We start from the raw sequence: 19,396 nt of genomic DNA, 5'->3' as shown, positions 1-19,396 counted from the left end.
AAAGAATAAATGAACGCAAGTATGACATAAGAATGACAATATTCAGAAACAAAAGGGAAGACATTTCAAATTCTCAGAACACTTTTCTGCAACCTAAAAGTCACTGCTTGTCCCATACCATACTTGGCAAGCTAGGCAATGGGGAGGTCATAGACAAGCAAGAACGTGCAGGGCTGTATCCCATGGTCAAGGCAGGAGCTAGAGCCATCTGCAGAAAGGCAAACCGCCAGAGTCTGGAGAGATGAAGCCTAGCAATAATCTGCTGCCCAGACTAAAGCACAAACTGGTTGATAGGAGATGCTGAACTAACAAAAGTTGGGACTCAACTGCAGGATTATATAGGGAACTGATAGTCCCACCATTTCCTGAAACCAGGGTTATGTCCTTGATCCTGCCAAGTTCTAAAGAGTTGCATCTTCCTCCTGAAAGAGAGTGCACTGTGGGATGCCCTGAAGGGCCAAGAAGGCACTCCTCCACCCAGTCCAGGCATCTGCTCTGGCCCTCTGCCTACTCTGTTGGTGCAGGAGATGGGCAGGTCCACTCAGGGGATTCCTGGTCTGCTAGTTCCAAAGGAACAAACAGGAATGTGCTGATGGAGAGGAAGCAGGGGGGCTTCCCCTGGAACTTCCAGGGCACATGAACCCTTGGGCATAGTGGAGAGCATGAAGGAACTCCTCTTCTTCTAAGGAACCCTGTTCCAAGCACAGGATGGACTAGGGCAGGCTTTGCCACCATTATTCAGCAAAGAACTTCAGAGACTCTGGTATGACATTGTGGAAGTAGAACTTATCAGGAAGTTTAAATCTATCATCTTAGGTTTAAGTCACAATAATGCTTTTTTTCTCATAATATACAACTTCTAGACCTTCCATCTCTATCATGAATGGTCTCTGTGCTTATCTAGTATACATTTAAACATGTAATAGAAATGTCAGGTGGTAGTTCTTGCATTTCATTATTATTTTTATCCCTCTGTACCCATATATACATATTTTCCCACTATATCTGTACATACATATCTACCAATGGAGGACATACATCTGATTAATTGTATTCTATCCTACAAAGCTTTATGCCATAATAAAAGGCTAGTCTGTATAGTCCCAAGCCTTTTTTGTTGATGTGCTATAACAATCTTATTATCCCTTTGGAATTAGTGTCAGCAATGCTCTCTTTTGCCCATATAGGTAGCACTTCTAGGCTGGTCTATTCAGAAGTAAATGCCATTTTATTAAATGGGCTTAATCCTAGGGAAATTATTTTAGGATTGCAACCAAAGTACAGCAAGTGCATAGCAGAGGCCAAGCCACAAGTAGACTCAGGATGGCTTAAAGGACTTCTATCCAGTAGGAACCCAGATACATCTGGACAAACAACCCTACCTCACTGAGCTAGGACTAACTATAAAGAATGTTGAGTGACAGGCCACTTAATTGGACAGACTCATCCTATGGGCCTCACATAAGATGGCACTATAGCTCAATGCAAACAGCTCCGTGGACTGCTAGAAGGATAAGTGTTTGGATGTCCGATCACTGCTGTAAACCAACTTGAGTAACAAAAGAATGGCCTTTAATAAAGAGGCCGTGGATGAGTTACTGGTGGTTTAATGAAAGAGTAATGTATAGTAAATAGTTATAGGCCTAAAGACAATGTGTAGGTCACTTGACAGTTCACTGAAAAATGTAACCTTGAGTTACTTGACTGCTACTTGCTACGAGTACCTGTTTGCAGAAGAAACTATATCAAAATACACTCTTCTGGGAACTAATTTTGAAGGGATTTATAAATCACACTTGCCCTGAAAGTTGGAGCCCACTATTGCTACTTCGTATAACAGAACAAAGAACAAGACTAGGCAGGTATCCAGCTTTGTGCTTCTAGGCAGTGATTTCAGCACAACCAACAATACACTTTTCTCTGCTCGGTCAATGCAGGCACTCAGTTCTACTGTATTTCAGAAACAGGGCTAGGAAGAGAAAAATCTAACAATTGGAAAAGGAAGGATTTTTTTTTAAGTTATATTTCGTTTTCCAATAAACTATACAGGTAAAGAAAGAAAATTTTAACATTATCAAACTTAATATCACCAGATGCTGTAGGAATATTCATAACAGGTACATGATTGTGAGAATAATATATAATTTTGTAGTGCCAGGGAATCATTATTGAATCAGAAGTTCAATGCAAAGTGTTTCGAGTGACTTTTCTGCCTCTTTGTGCTTCTACCTCACCAATGATTGCTGAGCCAATTCTGTGTGAATCAGTATTTTTTCGTTTTCCATTGTGACGATTTTTCCAGGTGATGATCAGCTCCAGTCTGATGGGAATGCACGTAAGCAAGAAGAGAAACTTTGGGTCAACTGATATTTTGTAGCTTTAACAGCCCATTCCTGAGCCTAAAGGATAAAAGTCCTTTGGAGGCCAGGAAGGGGCTGCGCTGGCATTCGGGCCCCTGCCCGGCATCGGCATTACTTACGCCACCCAGGATGGGCCAGATGCTGGTGGGCAGGCCTAGATGCCAGTCTCCCGGCGCTGTTGGGGCAATGCCACCCAGGGGTGCCGGCTGGGCCTTCCGCCGGCATCCCACTGGCGCAAAGGCCCATGCCGGCATCCCAGGGTGTGTTCTCAGGGCATGCCGGGCCAGAGCTGCCAGTAGGCAGCTTCCTTTCCCCTTTCGGCCCAGCACGCCAGTGGGGTGAACGGTGTTGCTGTGCCTTTTTTTTTTTTTTTTGCAGCCTCGCTCTTCTTAGTGGGGCAAAATGCCCCATTTAAAATTTTAAAATCTGGCAAAAGGCTTTTTAAAGCCTTTTGGCGGCCGGGAAACAGGTTTGGAGGAGCCATGGCGGTGCAGCAGCCACGCCATCCCTGGCCGCCGAAAGGTTAGGAATGGGCTATAAATTTATTTGACATAGAACTATGACCCAAAACCTTTTAATCTTGGGGAATGTCTACCAAATATGATATTAAGTACATTCTGATTCACAGCCTCTACAGCAGTGTCCAGATTAATCAGCTGAGCACTATCTTAACGTGTTTAGTATGTGTGTGGGGGGGGGAGGGTGTCATCTAACATTTTGAATGCAGTTTCCCTAATACTGAGGCATCTGGTTGTGTTCTTCAAATGTCATTCCAAATATCTTTGGAAGCGGTCCCCCAAAATATTTTCTGCACATATTTCCATGTAGTCTCCCAAGTCATTGACTCTGATTTTTTATAGAGCTGTGAGGTAGCACCTTTGAAGTTAGTGAATCTCTGGTAATCTATTCAAAAATGATCAGGTTTACATTTAAGATTTGTTTTTTTAGGAGTAGAATTTGGCAGATATGGGCTCTTTTCAGACACTGGTACCTTGACATGAGTCATTTCATTTTACTGCTTAATACGTCCTTGGTAAATATTTTGCTTTTGAGTATGACTTCACAGAACCTGTTGATCTTGCTATTATCCCAGTTTTCAAAGATGCACAACAGAGATGCCTGGCTAAAATTATGGCAAATATTCAGCAGGGATACTGAGGAAGAATTAGGAGCCAGATGTCTTCTCCATCCTTCTGATACCTTAATTGTGAACGAGGTGTATGGATTACTTATAGGGCTCTGTTGAATTTGTTCCCCATACTAATTTTTCCAAGCACTGCTTCCCAATTGCTTCTCTTTCCTGGTCAAGCCATTTTAGTTCTTTTGAGTTAAAAAAATCATCATAATCATCATCAGAACAGAAAACAGAACCTTTATTGGCATTAACAGTAACAAAACAAACATGTAAAGCAGCTAGATATGGATCTAAAAAAGAATAAATACACAGTTCATCGGTAAATATTATAATAAACAATTAAATGAGGGTTACCCTCCTTCTTTCTCCCTCCTTTAGGACCTTGGCCAGGAACTCGGCTACTTGAGTGGTAACTTCAAAGCTTTTGTCATCCAATAAATGGGCTATGTTTCCAGTAGTCATTGCAATAGTAAATTGAGGAAGGGAGCTAATTAAGCTGCATCGAAGCTGTGTGAAACGTGGACAGTACAAGAGAATATGTTGTATTGTGTCAGGTTCTTTGCATTGACACCTACAATATCTTGCTTCGCGTGGTATTCCCTTGTATCTACCACTAACAACAGCTGAAGGGAATATATTAAATCTGGCCATCAAAAATGCTCTACGGTGAGAGGGTATAGTTAAGTTAAAAAAATACTGGGCCATAGAGTTTGTTTGATAAGAAAGGCCTAAAAAACGAGGGGAGCAGATACCTTCAGCACCGGCTTTTATTATTTGGGAATCACTGTCCCATATCCTTTTTTGGATTGACCTAAAAATATATAATTCACTGGAATTGGACAAGGAATCAAGATCAATCCCGAGTGATCTGATCCTATTTAAGATAAGCCGAGACCATCTAGAAACAGTTGAGTCAGTATGTAAAGCTGCCAATAAACTACTTGGGGGGGATCAAAAATGAGAGCGTAACCAGTATTTGATAGTAGTGATCCAAGCACCAGATTCTATCGTGTGCAGTCCCAGCTCAGCGCACAGAGAGAAATAACAAACAGAGTTTGTGACGCCAAGGATGCGTCTCAAAAAAACTGCCCTGAGATGCTCCACTTCTTTATTAAAACCCTGGATCCAAACTGGGATTCCATACAAAAGTTGCGGAATCACAGTGGCTTGGAAAATCTGTAAGGCGGCCGGAACAAAATGGTTACCCTTCTTATAATAAAAACGAGTTATTGCAGCCATCTTATTTTTGGCCAAGGTTAGGGACTGATTACGGTGTGCAATCCATTTTAAATTATAATGAAAAGAGACCCCCAAATATTTGAACGTTTTTACTTGTTCGATTTCTCTTCCCTCAATTTTCCAAACTGATTGCTTCCAAGTCTTAGAAAAGATCAGGATCTTGGTCTTATCAAAATTAATAGATAGAGAATTCCGTTTACAGAATAGGATAAAAGAAGATAATAAACGTTTAAGACCCATCTTTGAAAGGGATAGGACTGCTGCGTCATCCGCATATAACAGAATAGGGACTTTCTCAGAGCTTAGCTTAGGTGCATGACCATCAGTATTAGCTAAAAAAGCAGGGAGATCTGAAATAAATAAATTAAATAAGGATGGTGCCAGTACACAGCCTTGCTTTACGCCCTTTGTCACCGGGATTTTTTGGGTTAAAAGGCTCCCCTCATCGAATCTAACTTGACAGGTATTGGATGTATGGAGGTTACGTAATAAAAACAAAAGGCGTTGGTCAAGGCCCATATGGCATAGTTTCTCCCATAAAATCTGTCTATCGACTGTGTCAAACGCTCTTTGAAGGTCGATAAAAGCAACATATAACTTTCCTCTAGGGAACTTAAGATATTTTTCTGCCAAAAATGCAAGAACTGTGCAATGATCTGTTGTAGAATGGTTAGGTAAAAATCCAATTTGCTCTTTCCCTGGGAGATTATGAAGGGCCATCCATTCAGATAATTTCTTGAGGAGATGCTTGGCATAGAGCTTTTCTATAATAGACAAAAGACTAATTGGTCTGTAATTTTCTGGTTTACTGGGATCACCTTTCTTAAACAATGGTATTATGATAGAATTCAGCCACGAATCTGGGAGGATACCAAATTTGTCTATAAGCGTGAAGAGGTGTGCGAGTGGCGGGGCCCACCAATCGGAATTACTCCTTAGGAGCTCTGCAAGAATACCATCGGGTCCCGGGGCTTTGCCCAATTTTAAGCTAATAATATGTTCTCTCATCTCGTCACAGGTGACAGGAGGCCATTCTGGTACATCAGGGGCTATAAAAGATTCTCTGATAGAAACCCCTGGGGACTTCACATTAAAAACATTAGAATAGTACAAAAACCATGCCTGAGCATGAATTAAACTTGCAGAGTTGGCGCCAACCGAATAATTAAGTCCTGAAATTAGTGACCAGAAAGCTTTGCTATTTTTACTATTAAATGCTTGGAATAACTGCGACCATTTCTCCATAGCAAAAGCATGTTTTTTTCCGGCTAGCAAAATTTGGTACCCCTTTCTCTTTTCACAGTACACTGAAGGGACCCAAGGTAACAGGCCTGAACGCATCAACTTAAACAGATGGCGAAGCTCTTTCTTTGCAGCAATGCATTCAACATCAAACCAGGTGCTATTTAGGCATTTAGAGGACCTATGACTAATTGATTGAGCAAAGTCACCAAGTCTGTCAACAATATTGTTATATATTGACAATGCCACCATTGGGGTTTCAGCATTTAGTAGTTCATTAAATAACTGCTGCCCAGTATCACTATGTATCCATTGCTGAATTTGGGTCGCAGTAGATGGAGACCATTTAATCCTCTTATACTTGCTGACAGTGTGATCCTGATCCTGGTTCGACAAAAAGGGCTTGGCAGGTTCACAACTAGTCTTAAAAGTCAGGAGCAAGGGTAGATGATCACTTTCTGATCGATTGCCAACTACATAATTGACAATGTGATCACTTAGGTCAGCTGAATGGACTGCAAAATCAACAACACTACAACCGCGCGGGGAGATATAAGTGTACTGGCCAAAGGGATCATATTGTAAAGAACCATTCAGTATACATAGATTAAAATTCACACAAAGTTCCACCAAATGATGACCAGTCTGATTTATAACAGAGTCTTTTGATGACCTAGGGGCTAAAAATGGGAATGGTATGAAATCTTCAGCATCCCATTTCATAAAATTAATTAACTGCATGTTATTATGGCCCAACCTGGCGTTAAAATCCCCGGCAAGTAAAAGGGCAGCTTCAGGTCTTGAATCTAAAAGTTTGTTCAGATAGGCATTTATTGTGTTCCAAACTGATGAGGATGCAGTACTGTCAATAAAAGGGGGAATATAAATATTAACTAATATAATTGACAGTTCCTTGGTGGGTAAGAGAAATGCCTGAGCGAAAGGGGGACAAGTATCTAGTTGCCTAACTTTAAATTTACAGGAGTTTTTAACCAAACAACACAGGCCTGCTTTAGGGCGGCCCTTGATATTAGTTTTATGAGCTGGGAGGGCATATGAAGTAAAGCCATAATAAGAAATATTAGTAAGAGACCAGGTCTCCTGTAAAAAAATAATATCAAAACCCTTCAAAAAGTTTAGCAAGTCAGGATCCCTGCTTTTGCTTCCCCAGCCAGCAATGTTCCAAGATATAAAGTGACAAACTTGACCCTGAATTGTACACCCTTTTTTAGTATTAAAATTTAGTCAGTCTAGTTCAGATATTGTATTTAGGGCCCTGTTGTGTTCTGAACAAACACAGCCATTATTGGGGCATTGCAGATTATTTATCTCAGCATCACTATTCGGTGATAGGGCTGGGTGCATCTCTATCGTTCCCACATTATGGCCTCTTGAGGACTGCACTGATCCCGCTCTTGAAAGGGAGTCCCACTTCGTGTCCATTGTTTCTTGTGGCCGTGAGGTAAATGACCATTTTTGTGATCTTTGTTTTGCTAATTCCTCCTTCAGGCAGTCCAGTCTATCCATAATCCATTGTTGATCTTGATTGGATAGGTCAACAAAAGTCTCCTGAATACACTCTTCCATGTTATCAACTTCCGACAATAATTCAGGAGGGGTAGATACTAATTGAAGGTTTTGTGAGGTTGTGCTATCCTCGGCCTCCTTCTGAATTCCAGCATCGGGCACAGCCTTCAGTTTGGTAGTATTTTCAGCCATGTAATGCTGGTTATGCATGGTCAGCCCGCTTTCCAAAATTGGCTGCGTATCCCAAGATATTAAATCATTTTGGGGGTTGTCGGTTCCCATCCTTTGGGGGGTGTCAGCTCCTATCCATTCCTCCTCCATGGAATCAAGAATGGTATTGGTCGGTGCCAGAAGCTTCACAATCAGAGGGTTAGTAATTGTATTCGTAAAGACCGTCACAGGAAAAACTCCTCTGCTCCTAAATCTTTTTTTCCATCTATGAATCAGGGAAGGTATTCTAGTTGAAGCAAAGGTGAGAAGGACCCTTTGCACCTGATTAGGAGGATTGAGTTGTTGTATCTGGAGAAGGTCCACTTTAACATGATCAAACCTGAGTAATGCAGACAAGTGTGATTTAACCCTATAGAGGCCGTGCCAATCAGGTGCCTGGCCAAAAGGACTGCAGATAGTTAAACATACTTTTTCAGGTTTGAGTATTAGCTGGTTACTACTTTCAGTCAGGCTCTTTTCAGGCATCCGAAAATTGCTGCGGTGATTCCTATCAGTACATGCTTGTTTGGGCTGTAAATCAGTAGCCCGGAGTCCGGTGTTACTTAAAGTCTTTTTGCATAAATCATATAGTCCGGCTACCTCCATCCTCAACTGCTTAATTTGTTTGGAAATATCATGGATATGACCAAATATACAGTCTACTGTTCTAGCAGTCAGAGCCAAATGACTCTCAGTGAGTGAAAGCCCATCCGAATTATTCACTACTCCAGGGGAGGGACTTTGCAACTCAGGAGGCTCAGGAGACTGTGCCCTTAAAGCTAGGATGTCATCATCGGGGGAAATTTCTTCTCCTCCTTCTTCCCTTGGAGACTCCAGAGGGGCAAAACGATTTGTTGTTTCAACATTATAAGCATAGCATCTACTCCCCCTCTCAGGGGAGAGGAAGAAATCATCAAGTTTGGATTGTTTTGAAGCTGGAACACTCGGGACGCCATCTGGATCTCTTGGGCGTTACCAGGTGCCATAAATCCTCCTTCTAATCAGTAGTGGGAGGAACCGTATAATAATAAAACTTATCCAAGTCTTCTGTGGCTGATAGCACACAGCCTTTAAAATTTGGTGATAATAAAAAAGTTCAGCGGCTTCAGCAATTAAGAAAAAAGACAGAAGTTCTCTTAGCTAAGCCTTAGAGCCTCACCAAGTCTGCAACAACACAGAAAAAAAAAACCCACTAAAAATTAAAAGGAGCTATCTCGCTTCACAGCGGCAGATAGCCCTTTTGGCTTATGAAAAAAAAAGAGAACTAATGAACCAGATAAAACCTTTAAAAAGATAAAAACCTCAGAGCTCCAGGGCTGTGACCGCTGCAGCTGCCGCCATCTTGCCGGGTGGGTCACGTTGTTCGCATAATCATCATCATTATATACTAATAGCCAAGCTGGCCATATCTGACAATACTTCAATCCAGTGATTAGAGCTGTGAACAGGCAAGACAGATGTTTCTCAGGTTTGCAGAAAAATATTAAAGCTTAAAAAAAACAAAAACTGGGGGTGTTTAAAAAACCAGAAAATGATAAAAGGAGCTCCTGTAGCTTTAAGCAATAGATTCCCTTAGTGGCCGTTGCTAGGCTACTACAGTATTCCAGGCTGGGTTCTCTCGGTAACAGGCAGGGGGAGAGGTCCTTTCCAAGCCTATTTTTGCCTTTTAGGGAGGACTCATTGGGGCCAGGCGTGGCTAGAGTTGCCAGCTCCATGTTGGGAAATTCCTGGAGATTTTGTGGTAGAGTCTGAGGAGGGCAGACTTTGGGGAAGGGACAGGCCTCAGCCAGATATAATGCCATAGTCTACCCTCCAAAGTAGTCATTTTTCCCAGGGGGACAGAGCTCTGTCATCTGGAGTTCAGTTGTAATTCTGGCAGATTGCCAGGTCCCACCTGGAGGCTGGCAACCCTAGGCATAGCAACAACCTCCTGACTTGCATGACTTAACTAGGCCTGGCTGCTTGCTGTTCTTCAACAGCAGCCACCCCCCAAAAGCCAGTGTGCTGTAGTGGTTACAGCTTTAGAATAGGGTCTGGGAAACTCAGGTTTGAATTCCTACCTGGCTGTGGAAGATCAGTGGGTGATTATGGACCAGTCATAAACTGCTTTGGTCCCTACTGTGGAGGAAGGTGGGGTACAATTGAAGTTGATAAATGATATAGCTGAACATGAGAGGCAGATAAAAGGTAGGTTGATGAATGGCTGAGAAGGTAAGAATGAGGCAGGGAAATGGGACAGGATATGGGAGTTTCCAGGAGGAAGGAAATGGGAAATAATGTGGGGAGGGGAATACAGGGGAGAGGGAGGTGCCATCCCACAAGTCCTTGAGGGTTCCTTAACCTGCAGGTGGTCCCGGTCCAGTGGCTGGCACCACACAACTGTGCCATAGTTTTCCTAGGAAGAGGCTGCTGGGAGGGAGGGAAAGCAGAAGACAGAGGGGCAGATAAATATGAGCTGTTTGGTGGGAAGGTGAGAAGATGAGAAGGAGGTAGGAAAAGGGGAGAGGCTATGTGGGCTTTTGGGGAAGGGAAAGACGAAATAGTGGGGGAGGAGAAATGAGATGCCACCCTCAAGTCTTTTCAGGTTCCTGCTTGTAGTATACTACCATCTCGAGCTGAAGGCTTCCCTTTTGAGGCGGGGAGCTCAGTTCTCCTTTATCTCCACATTGACACAGAATATTGGGTTTCAGTCTGGCCTTTTTGCCTACCAATATGAATTTATCAAACATATTTTGACACTTTTATTAATTTGGGGTGGATATTTCTGTTAGCAGAAGTGGGCCATAGGAATCATACACACCAATTTTATCGTCTTTATATCGGTTGCCTATTAGTTTCTGAGCCCAGTTCAAGGTGCTGGTGCTTACCTGGAGCCCACAGGACTCTTTATTTTGCAGTGATATTGACCCATAAGTATGCAGATGTTGTGAACTTCCAGGGATTATTATTTTTTTTTTTTTGCAGATATTCTCTGGTAGGTAACATCAAGAGATAACAAAGAAGAGGGGAGACTGAGCATCCCAGTCAAGTTTCTTGCAGAAATTAAACTGGAAAGCAAAGCAATTAATATAACACTTGCATGGGCTATGGATCTTTGGCATGTTACCTTGTGCATAGTTGCTCTGCACAGGTAACAGCCCAGTTCAAATGATATGCAAGGACACAGTTACGTTTTTCTGACCCACCAGCATCATATTTAAATAATGCCTTATTGTAATAACGTAACAGTCCTGCCTAATCATTTAGGCCTTTGAAACTAAAGACAGGATGGCAAAGTGGATATGACAAAACAGGTTTGCTGAAGATGTAATATTGTGGTCAATACAGTAACTTTAAAAGTAGTTCTTGCAAATCCAGTTCCCAGAATCTGTTTTAAATGCTTTGGAATATGAAAGAAGTATAAATATGGCAATGCTTCTGAGCATGTACAGAGTACATTTAAATCAAACAGATCAGAGCCCAGACATTTCCTGCCTTATTAACTATTAGGTTTGGGGCTACTGAGATTCACGGCCTAGGCTTAATTGGCAATTCTGAGGCAATTTACCTTTCAGAAATAAACACATTTGGAATTCGAGATTGGATTCTATACCCCACTTTGGCATGTGTGTGTTGCATAAAGCAGCTTCCCTCTTGTTTCTTCTGCCCTTTACTACACAAGGCCACCTCTCTGCCCCCCCCCCCGACAATGTTACTTTCCATTTTCACCAAGGTGCTGTAGACACAAAGGATGGGAAAGCAAAGGTTTCTCGGCTTGCTACAATCTGACATTGACCCTCCACATGACCTTGCCTGGACCGTCTCCTTAGTAACTAAGAGACCCAGCCAGAGAAAACCTGCAGCCCGCCTCCATTAGCTACCTCCCCCGCCCCCCGTCTAATGTCAAAGTTCCTGGGACTGGGGCGGCGGGGGGGGGGAGCTGCGTTGAGCGGGCGGCTGTTTCGCTCCAGGGCGGCTTGTGGCGCGGAAGGCACAGTGGCTACACGTAGCCTTCCTATCTGGCCCGCCTCCCCCGCCAGGCTGCGTCACTTTTAAAAGAGAGAGGGTCAAACACGGATCCTCTCGGCCCGCGTCAAAGGAGAGGGGTTCTTCGGTGACGCCTCCGTCCTATACAGAAGACGACGGCGGACGTTTTATTTGCGGAGAGATCCGTGTGAAAGAAGCACGTAGGGAAGGAGCAGGCAGTGGGGCGCGTGGCGGGGAGGGCAGGAGGCGGCGCGCCCGGGAGTCCCCGGCGGTCCCTTTGCACGCCTCCCTCGTCGCCGCTAGCCCGACGGTGGGTGGGTCGGTGGGTGCCCGTCCCTCCAGGGGCCCGTGGCAGGAAGGCCTAGGGCTCCCCCCCCCTCCGCGCGCGCGCAAGAGCGGCTGCGGGGCCTGAGCGGAGCGCCCGCCCCTCGGCAGCCAGGCGAAGGGGGAGGCGCGCTGGCTCGGACTCGCCCCCCCCCCTCGCCCCTGCCCAGGCCTTCCTGCTTTTTGCCGGCAACTCGGTGGCGCCTCCTTAAATCTCTGCCGTTAAAATGTGGGCGGGTGTTTCAAGTCAAAGAGCGCTCAAATGTTTTTCCTTTTCAAAAAAAGCTGATGAGGGAAAAGGGGGGGGGAGAAGAGGAGAGAGAGACGGAGGAGAAGGGGAAGCGGCGGCGGCGGCGACCGCAGCAGGAACCGGCTTTCTCGGTTGCAGCCAGCAAAAACCCGGCCGGGCTTCCCGGGCCACCGCCTTTGGGCTCCCGCAAGGCTGGCCGAGCCGAGCTCTGCTGCAGCCGAGCAAAGAGGGCGGTCTGCAGACCACCGCCTCTGCCCGCTTGCCGCCCCCTGGCCGGCCGAGGACCGCGCCAGCCTGCTGTCAACGAGCGCCTTGCGGAAGGGGGGACCCCGGAGACCAGCAGCCGCCGGCCGGGAGCTCCAGAAGCGGCGGCGGCCACTAGGCGACCCGCCCTCCGCAGGAAACGGCGGCGCCCTGGGTGTGCGCCGTGCCCGGGCGGGCCAGCGCGCGACGGACTTGCCAAGGTGGGACCCTTGGCCGGGGGTGGGGGTGGGGGTGGGGGGTCCCGGCTTTCCCACCAGCCGCCAGGGGCTCGTGGCAGCTGATCCGCTGCCGGCTGCTGTTAACCCCTTCGCTGCCGCCCTCGGAGTCCTGGCAGCTCTGGGGGAGAAGGGGGGGCTGACCGCCTCCCCCCCCCCGTACGTCATTCTGGATGAAAGCTGCCGCAGAAGAGGAGCGGGTCCGGGATCTCGGAGAGAACTGGAAAGAACGGTGGGTTCTTGCTTTCCCCCCCCCACCCCGTCCTCCTCCTTCTCCTCCTCCTCCCTCCTCCTCCATCTCCGCCTCCACCTTGTTCTTCGCTTTCTCCGTTTCTCGTTACTCCTTCTCAGTTCGGCTTCCGTGCAGGCTCCGTGGAGGGGGGGGGGGGCGGCAGGCGAGGTACGTCCTCGTCCCTTTCGCCCCGGCCAAGGTCCTCGGGAGGCAGTTGTGCGCGTTAGAGGTGCAGAGATCTGCCTTTCAAGTGGAGCTCCGGCAGCATGAATCACGTGTGAACCGAGGGGCGGGCTCTTGGCACGGAGCTTTTTTACGAGTATTTACTACAAGGTCTACTCCAGAAGATTAACATCCGCGCTCCTTCTGTCAGTTTCCGATGCCATGCCCGGTTAAAATAATAGGAATCCTAATAAAAAAAATACCCGCCCGAGTCGTCCGCTCGCTGCCGATCGTCGCTCGCCCCAAGGAATGGCCGAGTCTTGCGCGAATGAGTTGGCGTCCGCGGCTGCCAGAGGGGACCTAGTGCAAGTTACTAATTTGTTGGAAAGGACTGTAAACGTCAATGCGCGGAATGGATTTGGGAGGACTGCGCTGCAGGTTGGTATCCAGACGGGAGAGAGAGAGAGGCGACCTCTCGCCGCTAGGTGAACTGGTTCGACGGGGGCGAGGACCGTTTTCGACCGGGGAGGAGAGAGAGAAAAAAATCAGCATTTTTTAAAAAGCTAGATTGGTTGCCATATTTTATAACTTCTGCGTCTCCAACTCCCTAAAGTGACGCCCTTTAAGTAAAACTGGTCAGTGGTGTTTTTTCCAGAAGGCGATCCCTTCTCGTTGTCAACTTGCCTACATGTTAATTCGGTTTTTTTTTTGAAAAAAACAACCTTTTGTGGGGGAGGGAAGCAAGTGGTGAAGGGGGAGCGAAAAGAAACCATCCGGGCTAGGTCGAGTTTCAGAGCAGGTCGGTAAACACCTAATTCCTGGTCTCTGAAATCCCATTTATGTTTGTTTTTTTCCCGTTTCTAAAAGCGGGGGTCCTCACCGGCTGATGGGTCCTTGGGGCGGTGGTTTGCGTGCCCCTCAGTGCCAAGCGACTCTGCATTTGGGACTCGGTTCCTGAGATGCACATTAAGTTAGGCGACCTGGATCTCCAAATGACAAGAGAGCCTTTCCCAATCTTCTTCTTTTTAATAAGGTGGCAAGATTGTTTAATGATAAGGATTTCCTTGCCGTAGGTATAACGTTGTGTACACTCCTTGCCAGTGTTTAGATTTACAGGCGGGCAGCTGGAGTCCTTCCAGCACCTAAAATCCTGGCCCCGCTGAAAGATGTTTTCTTTTGAGAACCTCGTATAACGGTGCTGAAAGTGTTACAATGAGAGGAAACAAAGCAAGGCAAGAGATGTAGAACGTAGGTGAAAGCTGGCCACTGTTTTGTGGGCCAGGCCAGGGGTCAAGTGTGCAACTGGACGATTTAATGTCCCTTCGGAAGTGAAATGCTATTTGTGAAAAAAACAAAATGAAGGGTTCACTTTCCGAAATGTTATTAGAGCACACCAGGTTCTTGGAGGATGAAATCAGAGGGGGAGAGGGTTTTTTTTTTAATTTAAAAAAGGGGGATCTCAAAAACAGGAACTATTGATTTAACCCTACAGGGTGCCCCCTCCTTCAAATCAATAATAATCTTCTTCCCCGGGCTATTAGGGAATTTAAGGCTGAGAGAGGCTTTTGTGTAAGGAAATGCTACATGGTTGTATGAAGCCCAGGGAGACTAGATGTCATTGAAAAAGGAGAAAAGGTGTAGCCAGATTTTCCACTCCAAAATGGGGCTTCAGTTCTAAATAGCATATTTTGGGGGTTGTTTTGTGATAAAATAAAGGAGGTACATTTCCTAGGCAGAGGGGCATCACCCAGCACTCTAGGGCACAGTTATCTCTTTTCCAACACCATTTTTTATGGCAGCCTAATCATAACCTATTTAAGGAGTCTCAGCACAATCACCCCAAACACACACACACTACCACATCTCGCCTCTCAAAAAGCCGAAAGGAGTCAGAAGGCTGACTGCGTATTTTCAGTATGTCTAATCCAAACAGATCTGGTGACTGGCTGATAGAAATTGAGAAAGTTTATAGTCAACACAGTCCCCAATATTGCTTACCCTTTATTATACTGAAGAAAGTGAAAACACACCTTGGCTTCTGTCACTAAAAGAATACTTTGCTGTTATTTTCTCTGAACTTTACTTTCTCCCCTTGTTTTTCAATCAGGCACTCTACAGCAGGCCTCCTATTGTGATCTGATCAGCAATATGAGGCTTACCCTCCCAGGCCCTTTCTTTCCTTCCCTTTTATGTCGAAACTTATTCAGCATCTGTGAAACTTTTAAATTCAGCTTTATCTGATATTTGACATTATGCACATTCTGCCTTCTTTACTGCAAATACAGCCCCACCTTCAAATGTTTTTCCTTGGTCACCCAAAATTATAAAACTGAGTGTCTACAGGGATGCAGGGGAATATTGGGTGAGAACTAAAATGCCTAAGTCTTATGTGTCGGTTCTGTCACAATGCAGATTGTGTTATTAGTTATTAGAGAGATGTACAACAGAACAGTAGCTATCTCTCACTGTCTGCATCCCGGTTGGTGCCATTTCACATGTGCTGCTGCATATTCCAGCCCTTACATTCTCCCTCCTCCAACTTTAAGGTCCCTTACTTTTATAGTTCTGTCCTGTTTTGTTTACTGTAACTACTCTCCTTGTTTATACTGCTTTGTGTCTTTTTGTTCCTCTCCTTTCATTCCATGACACAATTGCATAAAGCAATATGTATATTATTTTCCCCCTTCGAGATGGGTGGGTAGAAAATGGCTGAAAATACTGAAAGCAAATAAGGAACACATCATCCTTCAAAACGGGCTGTTCCAAAAAGCAGAGAGCTTGACCGAAACATAACCTTCAGTGTGTGATACTACAAAAGAACTGATTGCATCTTTTTAAAGTCACAGAGATTAGAGGATTCAGAAAGCTAAGGGTCTCTGAGCTAGACAGTCCTTCCTCTGTGCTGCCAATATTATACATGGGCTCTGCAACAGTATTATAGAGCTGATATCAAACTACTTTTGTCCTTAACCAGAAAACCGAAGCAATGCCACTAAATTTTAAGAGGCAGGCTTTCTAATGATACTCACTGAGTATTTAACACTGAAAAAAGAATATTTAGGTATGCCAATAGCTTTAAAAACACTTTCAGCTGAACTTCATCAAGGTTCTTCCCCCACCACCAGCCAGAATGTGTGCTCATACAATTTTGAAAATATCAGACAAGATTAAAGATGCAAAGTTGCTTAGAAATAAGTCCTATAGAATTCAGGGGTACTTACTTAGATAGACATGCTTAGGATCCCACTATGAGGTTGTGTATACTTGAAAGTGTCCCATGCAGTAGGATTTTCTTCTGTGTAAAAAAAAAAAAAAGCCTAGGATTGGACTATAAAAACATGGGGGGCAGGGGAATATTGACAACAAGATCTAGTGGCATCTTTATTTAAGCCTAAGATTATTCAGCTTTAAAGGAACCTGCTAGGCTACCCCTCTGAAAAGAGGAAGGTTGCCGCAATAGTGGCAGAACTGTCCATCTCACAATTTAAATGCTATCTTTTTTTAGAACGCTCAGTGTAAACATAATTGGGTTTTATTATATTGCCTTTCTGATGCACAAATAACTGATAACTGTCGCTGATTGTGTTACCTTCCACCCTTCTAATGAAACTGAAGCACTCTTACTGGAGTTTTCTCACTTTGGTCATATGATTGGACAGAATCCCATTTTGTTTGTCAAATTTTGTTTACTGGCTGACCAAACTGGTTGATTTTCCCCTGAAAAAGGTCCTAAAGGCTTGAGTGCTTCCATATCCAGTAGAAATCCCCCCTAGCTGGGGATATTATCCATTTCTACACTTTTATAATTGCATTGGAAAGATTAAAGAGGGGGTGAGTGGTTGTAAGATTTAGAGGACTCCCACATGTAAATAAAATACTATATGGATCAGCTTATTCCCGTATTGTAAGTAATATGTAAGTAATGTAAGTAATATCTAGATCTAGGTAGATTAGTGTAATCTGTTTACTTTCCAAGGATGGAAATGCTGTTGAGGATCAGGAGATAAATCTCAGTTACCAACAGGGGAGCTGGTATGGAGAGAAAAGAAACAAGGAGATTTCTAGGACATGCTCACTTGGAGGCAAACCCCACAGTTTAATGGGGCTGGCTTCCAAGTAAGTCGCATAGGACTGCAGCAGCCTTCTAAGGACCATGCAATGTCTCACTGAAACCAGTGGGTCTGATCTCCAAGCAAACATGGATAGGACTGTAACGCAGGAGGCGGAAAACACATCTGAGCCCCTTGAGCTGGAAGAAGACCCTCAGTCGCGGTTCTTCTGAGGGGCCACCAGTGACAACAAACTGTTTCTTGTCTGCCAGTTTTCCCATCTCAGGAGCGGGGGCTCTGGCAGCTCGATTCGCCCCTGTGAAAAAGCCCACTGACTGGCAGGCTGGGGGTCAGACCGCGCTGGAAAAGGTCCTGTCGCCTGTGCATCCTCCTTGCCCGCACTAGCAGGGGAATTCAGCAGGTGGAGCTCCTCCGCCCTCGCTACTGGGAAGAGTTCCCGAATCCTGCCTGTCATCCCACAGCGAAGAGGAAGGGGGGGAGCCAGAGGGATGCCCTGGGGATGCAGCCCGGTAGGTGGATGTTGATTGGGCGGTGCCAGGAGCTGGGAAAGGGAAGCAGGTGCGCAGCGAAATCCTGCCTGGGAAGCGAGTCCTGATGAGGTTCACCCCCCACAGCCTGCAGCACATCTGGATTCAGACTGGCCAAGGACAGGGTAGATCCGTCCGCAGCTACCCGTCCGGAGCCCTCAGGATAGGCCCGGCTGTTCATTCAAATGAAAGGAAAACAAACACGGCCAGGTTTTACTGGCATGCTCCCACCCCCCACCCCATTCCAAACCAATAGAAGGTAATCTGCATGCAGTCAATAATGCATGGGATGTTTTGCCATGGATTTGCTGCTGTCTAGATGCACATGTTCCCTATCCCAATTCTCCAAACTCAAAAATAAGCCCCCATGCAGAGTTTGGAGAATTGGGGTGGGGGAACTTGCATCTAGAGAGCAGCAAATCCAAGGCAAAAACCTCCCATGCATAAAGGTCTTTGAGGAAACCCGCGGGTAAGGTGTGAAGCCAACTAAGCGTGTTTGTTTCTCTCTCCTTCCCCTCCCCGCAGGTGATGAAGCTGGGGAACCCGGAGATTGCCAAGCGCCTGCTGGAGAAAGGCGCCGACCCCAACCTGAAGGACAGCTCTGGCTTTGCAGTCCTGCACGACGCGGCCCGCGCCGGCTTCCTGGACACCCTGCAGGTCTTGCTGGCCTCCCAGGCCGATGTGAACGTGGAGGACAACGAGGGCAACCTGCCGCTGCACCTGGCCGCCCAGGAGGGCCACCTGCCCGTCGTGGCCTTCCTGCTGGAGCACACGGCATGCAGGGCGGAGCACCGCAACAGGAACGGCGCCACTGCCTACGACCTGGCCGTGCTCTACAGGTGCCACGCCGTGGCTCGGCTGCTGGAGGGCCGCTGCGGCGAAGCCAGGCAGAGAGCGGGAGCCACCGGCGGGGATTAGATCCCGCAGCCCTCCCGCCCGCCTGGGGACTTGAACAGATCCGCTCTGCAGAACACCCCTGCTGTGGCGCTCCCTGGCTTCCCCTTTCTTCTTTTCCATCGAAACACACCAGTATACAATTGGAGACCAGGGGAGGGGATTTTTTCCCTAAATGGACATTTCCTTGGGGCGGGGGGGGAATATACCTGTAGAAGGGGGACCCAGCCTGCTGCTGGCTTTTCTTCTTTTAGGGCTTGTCCCCTCTCCTTGCTCATCCCTCCCTCTTTTGAAAGAAACTGTGCTGGAAACCCACCCCCCTTCCCCTGAAAAATCAGCTTGCTCAACAGTATAATATGAAAAAAAAATCACATGAAGGAGTGTAAAATGATGTGAAAGGGCTTTGTGCCCCAGGGTGGGGAGAGAAAAAACAACCTTATGCATGTGAAAAAGGTTTATTTGAATAGGTAACTAAGCGGTGGCACTAACAACAGTTTAGATCAGGGTGGTTTTTGTTAGGGCTGACATGCAGAGCAACTTTTGTGATGGAAGTTCTATAGAAATCCGTGAGAATTCCTTCTAGGTAAATATATATATATTTAGGATACACGTTTAATTGATGAAAGAGGGAGGGGAGAGGCAAAGGATTTATTTTAATGCTAGCATTTCAGAATAGTTTGGCAATTTAAGAAATAGTTGCTTTTCACAGATTTAGTTACAAAGGTGTTGGGAGATCCTGAATGTATGAACAGCAATAGAAAGTGTCCTCCGCTCGCTTT

At 45.8% G+C, this 19,396-nt stretch overlaps 1 protein-coding gene across 1 annotated transcript; it reads left to right on the top strand.

The window, feature by feature from the left end:
• Positions 1-13,279: 13,279 nt before the first annotated feature.
• CDKN2C (cyclin dependent kinase inhibitor 2C) lies at positions 13,280-18,641 on the top strand. The gene is made up of 2 exons (XM_056845266.1): positions 13,280-13,564; positions 18,249-18,641. Exons 1-2 carry the CDS (start codon positions 13,436-13,438, stop codon positions 18,639-18,641), a joined length of 522 nt encoding a protein of 173 aa, XP_056701244.1. The 5' UTR covers positions 13,280-13,435.
• The last annotated feature ends 755 nt before the right edge of the window (positions 18,642-19,396 follow it).

Source organism: Euleptes europaea, chromosome 2 (assembly GCF_029931775.1).
Source record: "Euleptes europaea isolate rEulEur1 chromosome 2, rEulEur1.hap1, whole genome shotgun sequence".
Classification (NCBI taxonomy): Eukaryota; Metazoa; Chordata; class Lepidosauria; order Squamata; family Sphaerodactylidae; genus Euleptes; species Euleptes europaea.
The sequence above is the reverse complement of the archived record's forward strand: the minus strand, read 5'-3'. Positions and strand labels throughout refer to the sequence as shown.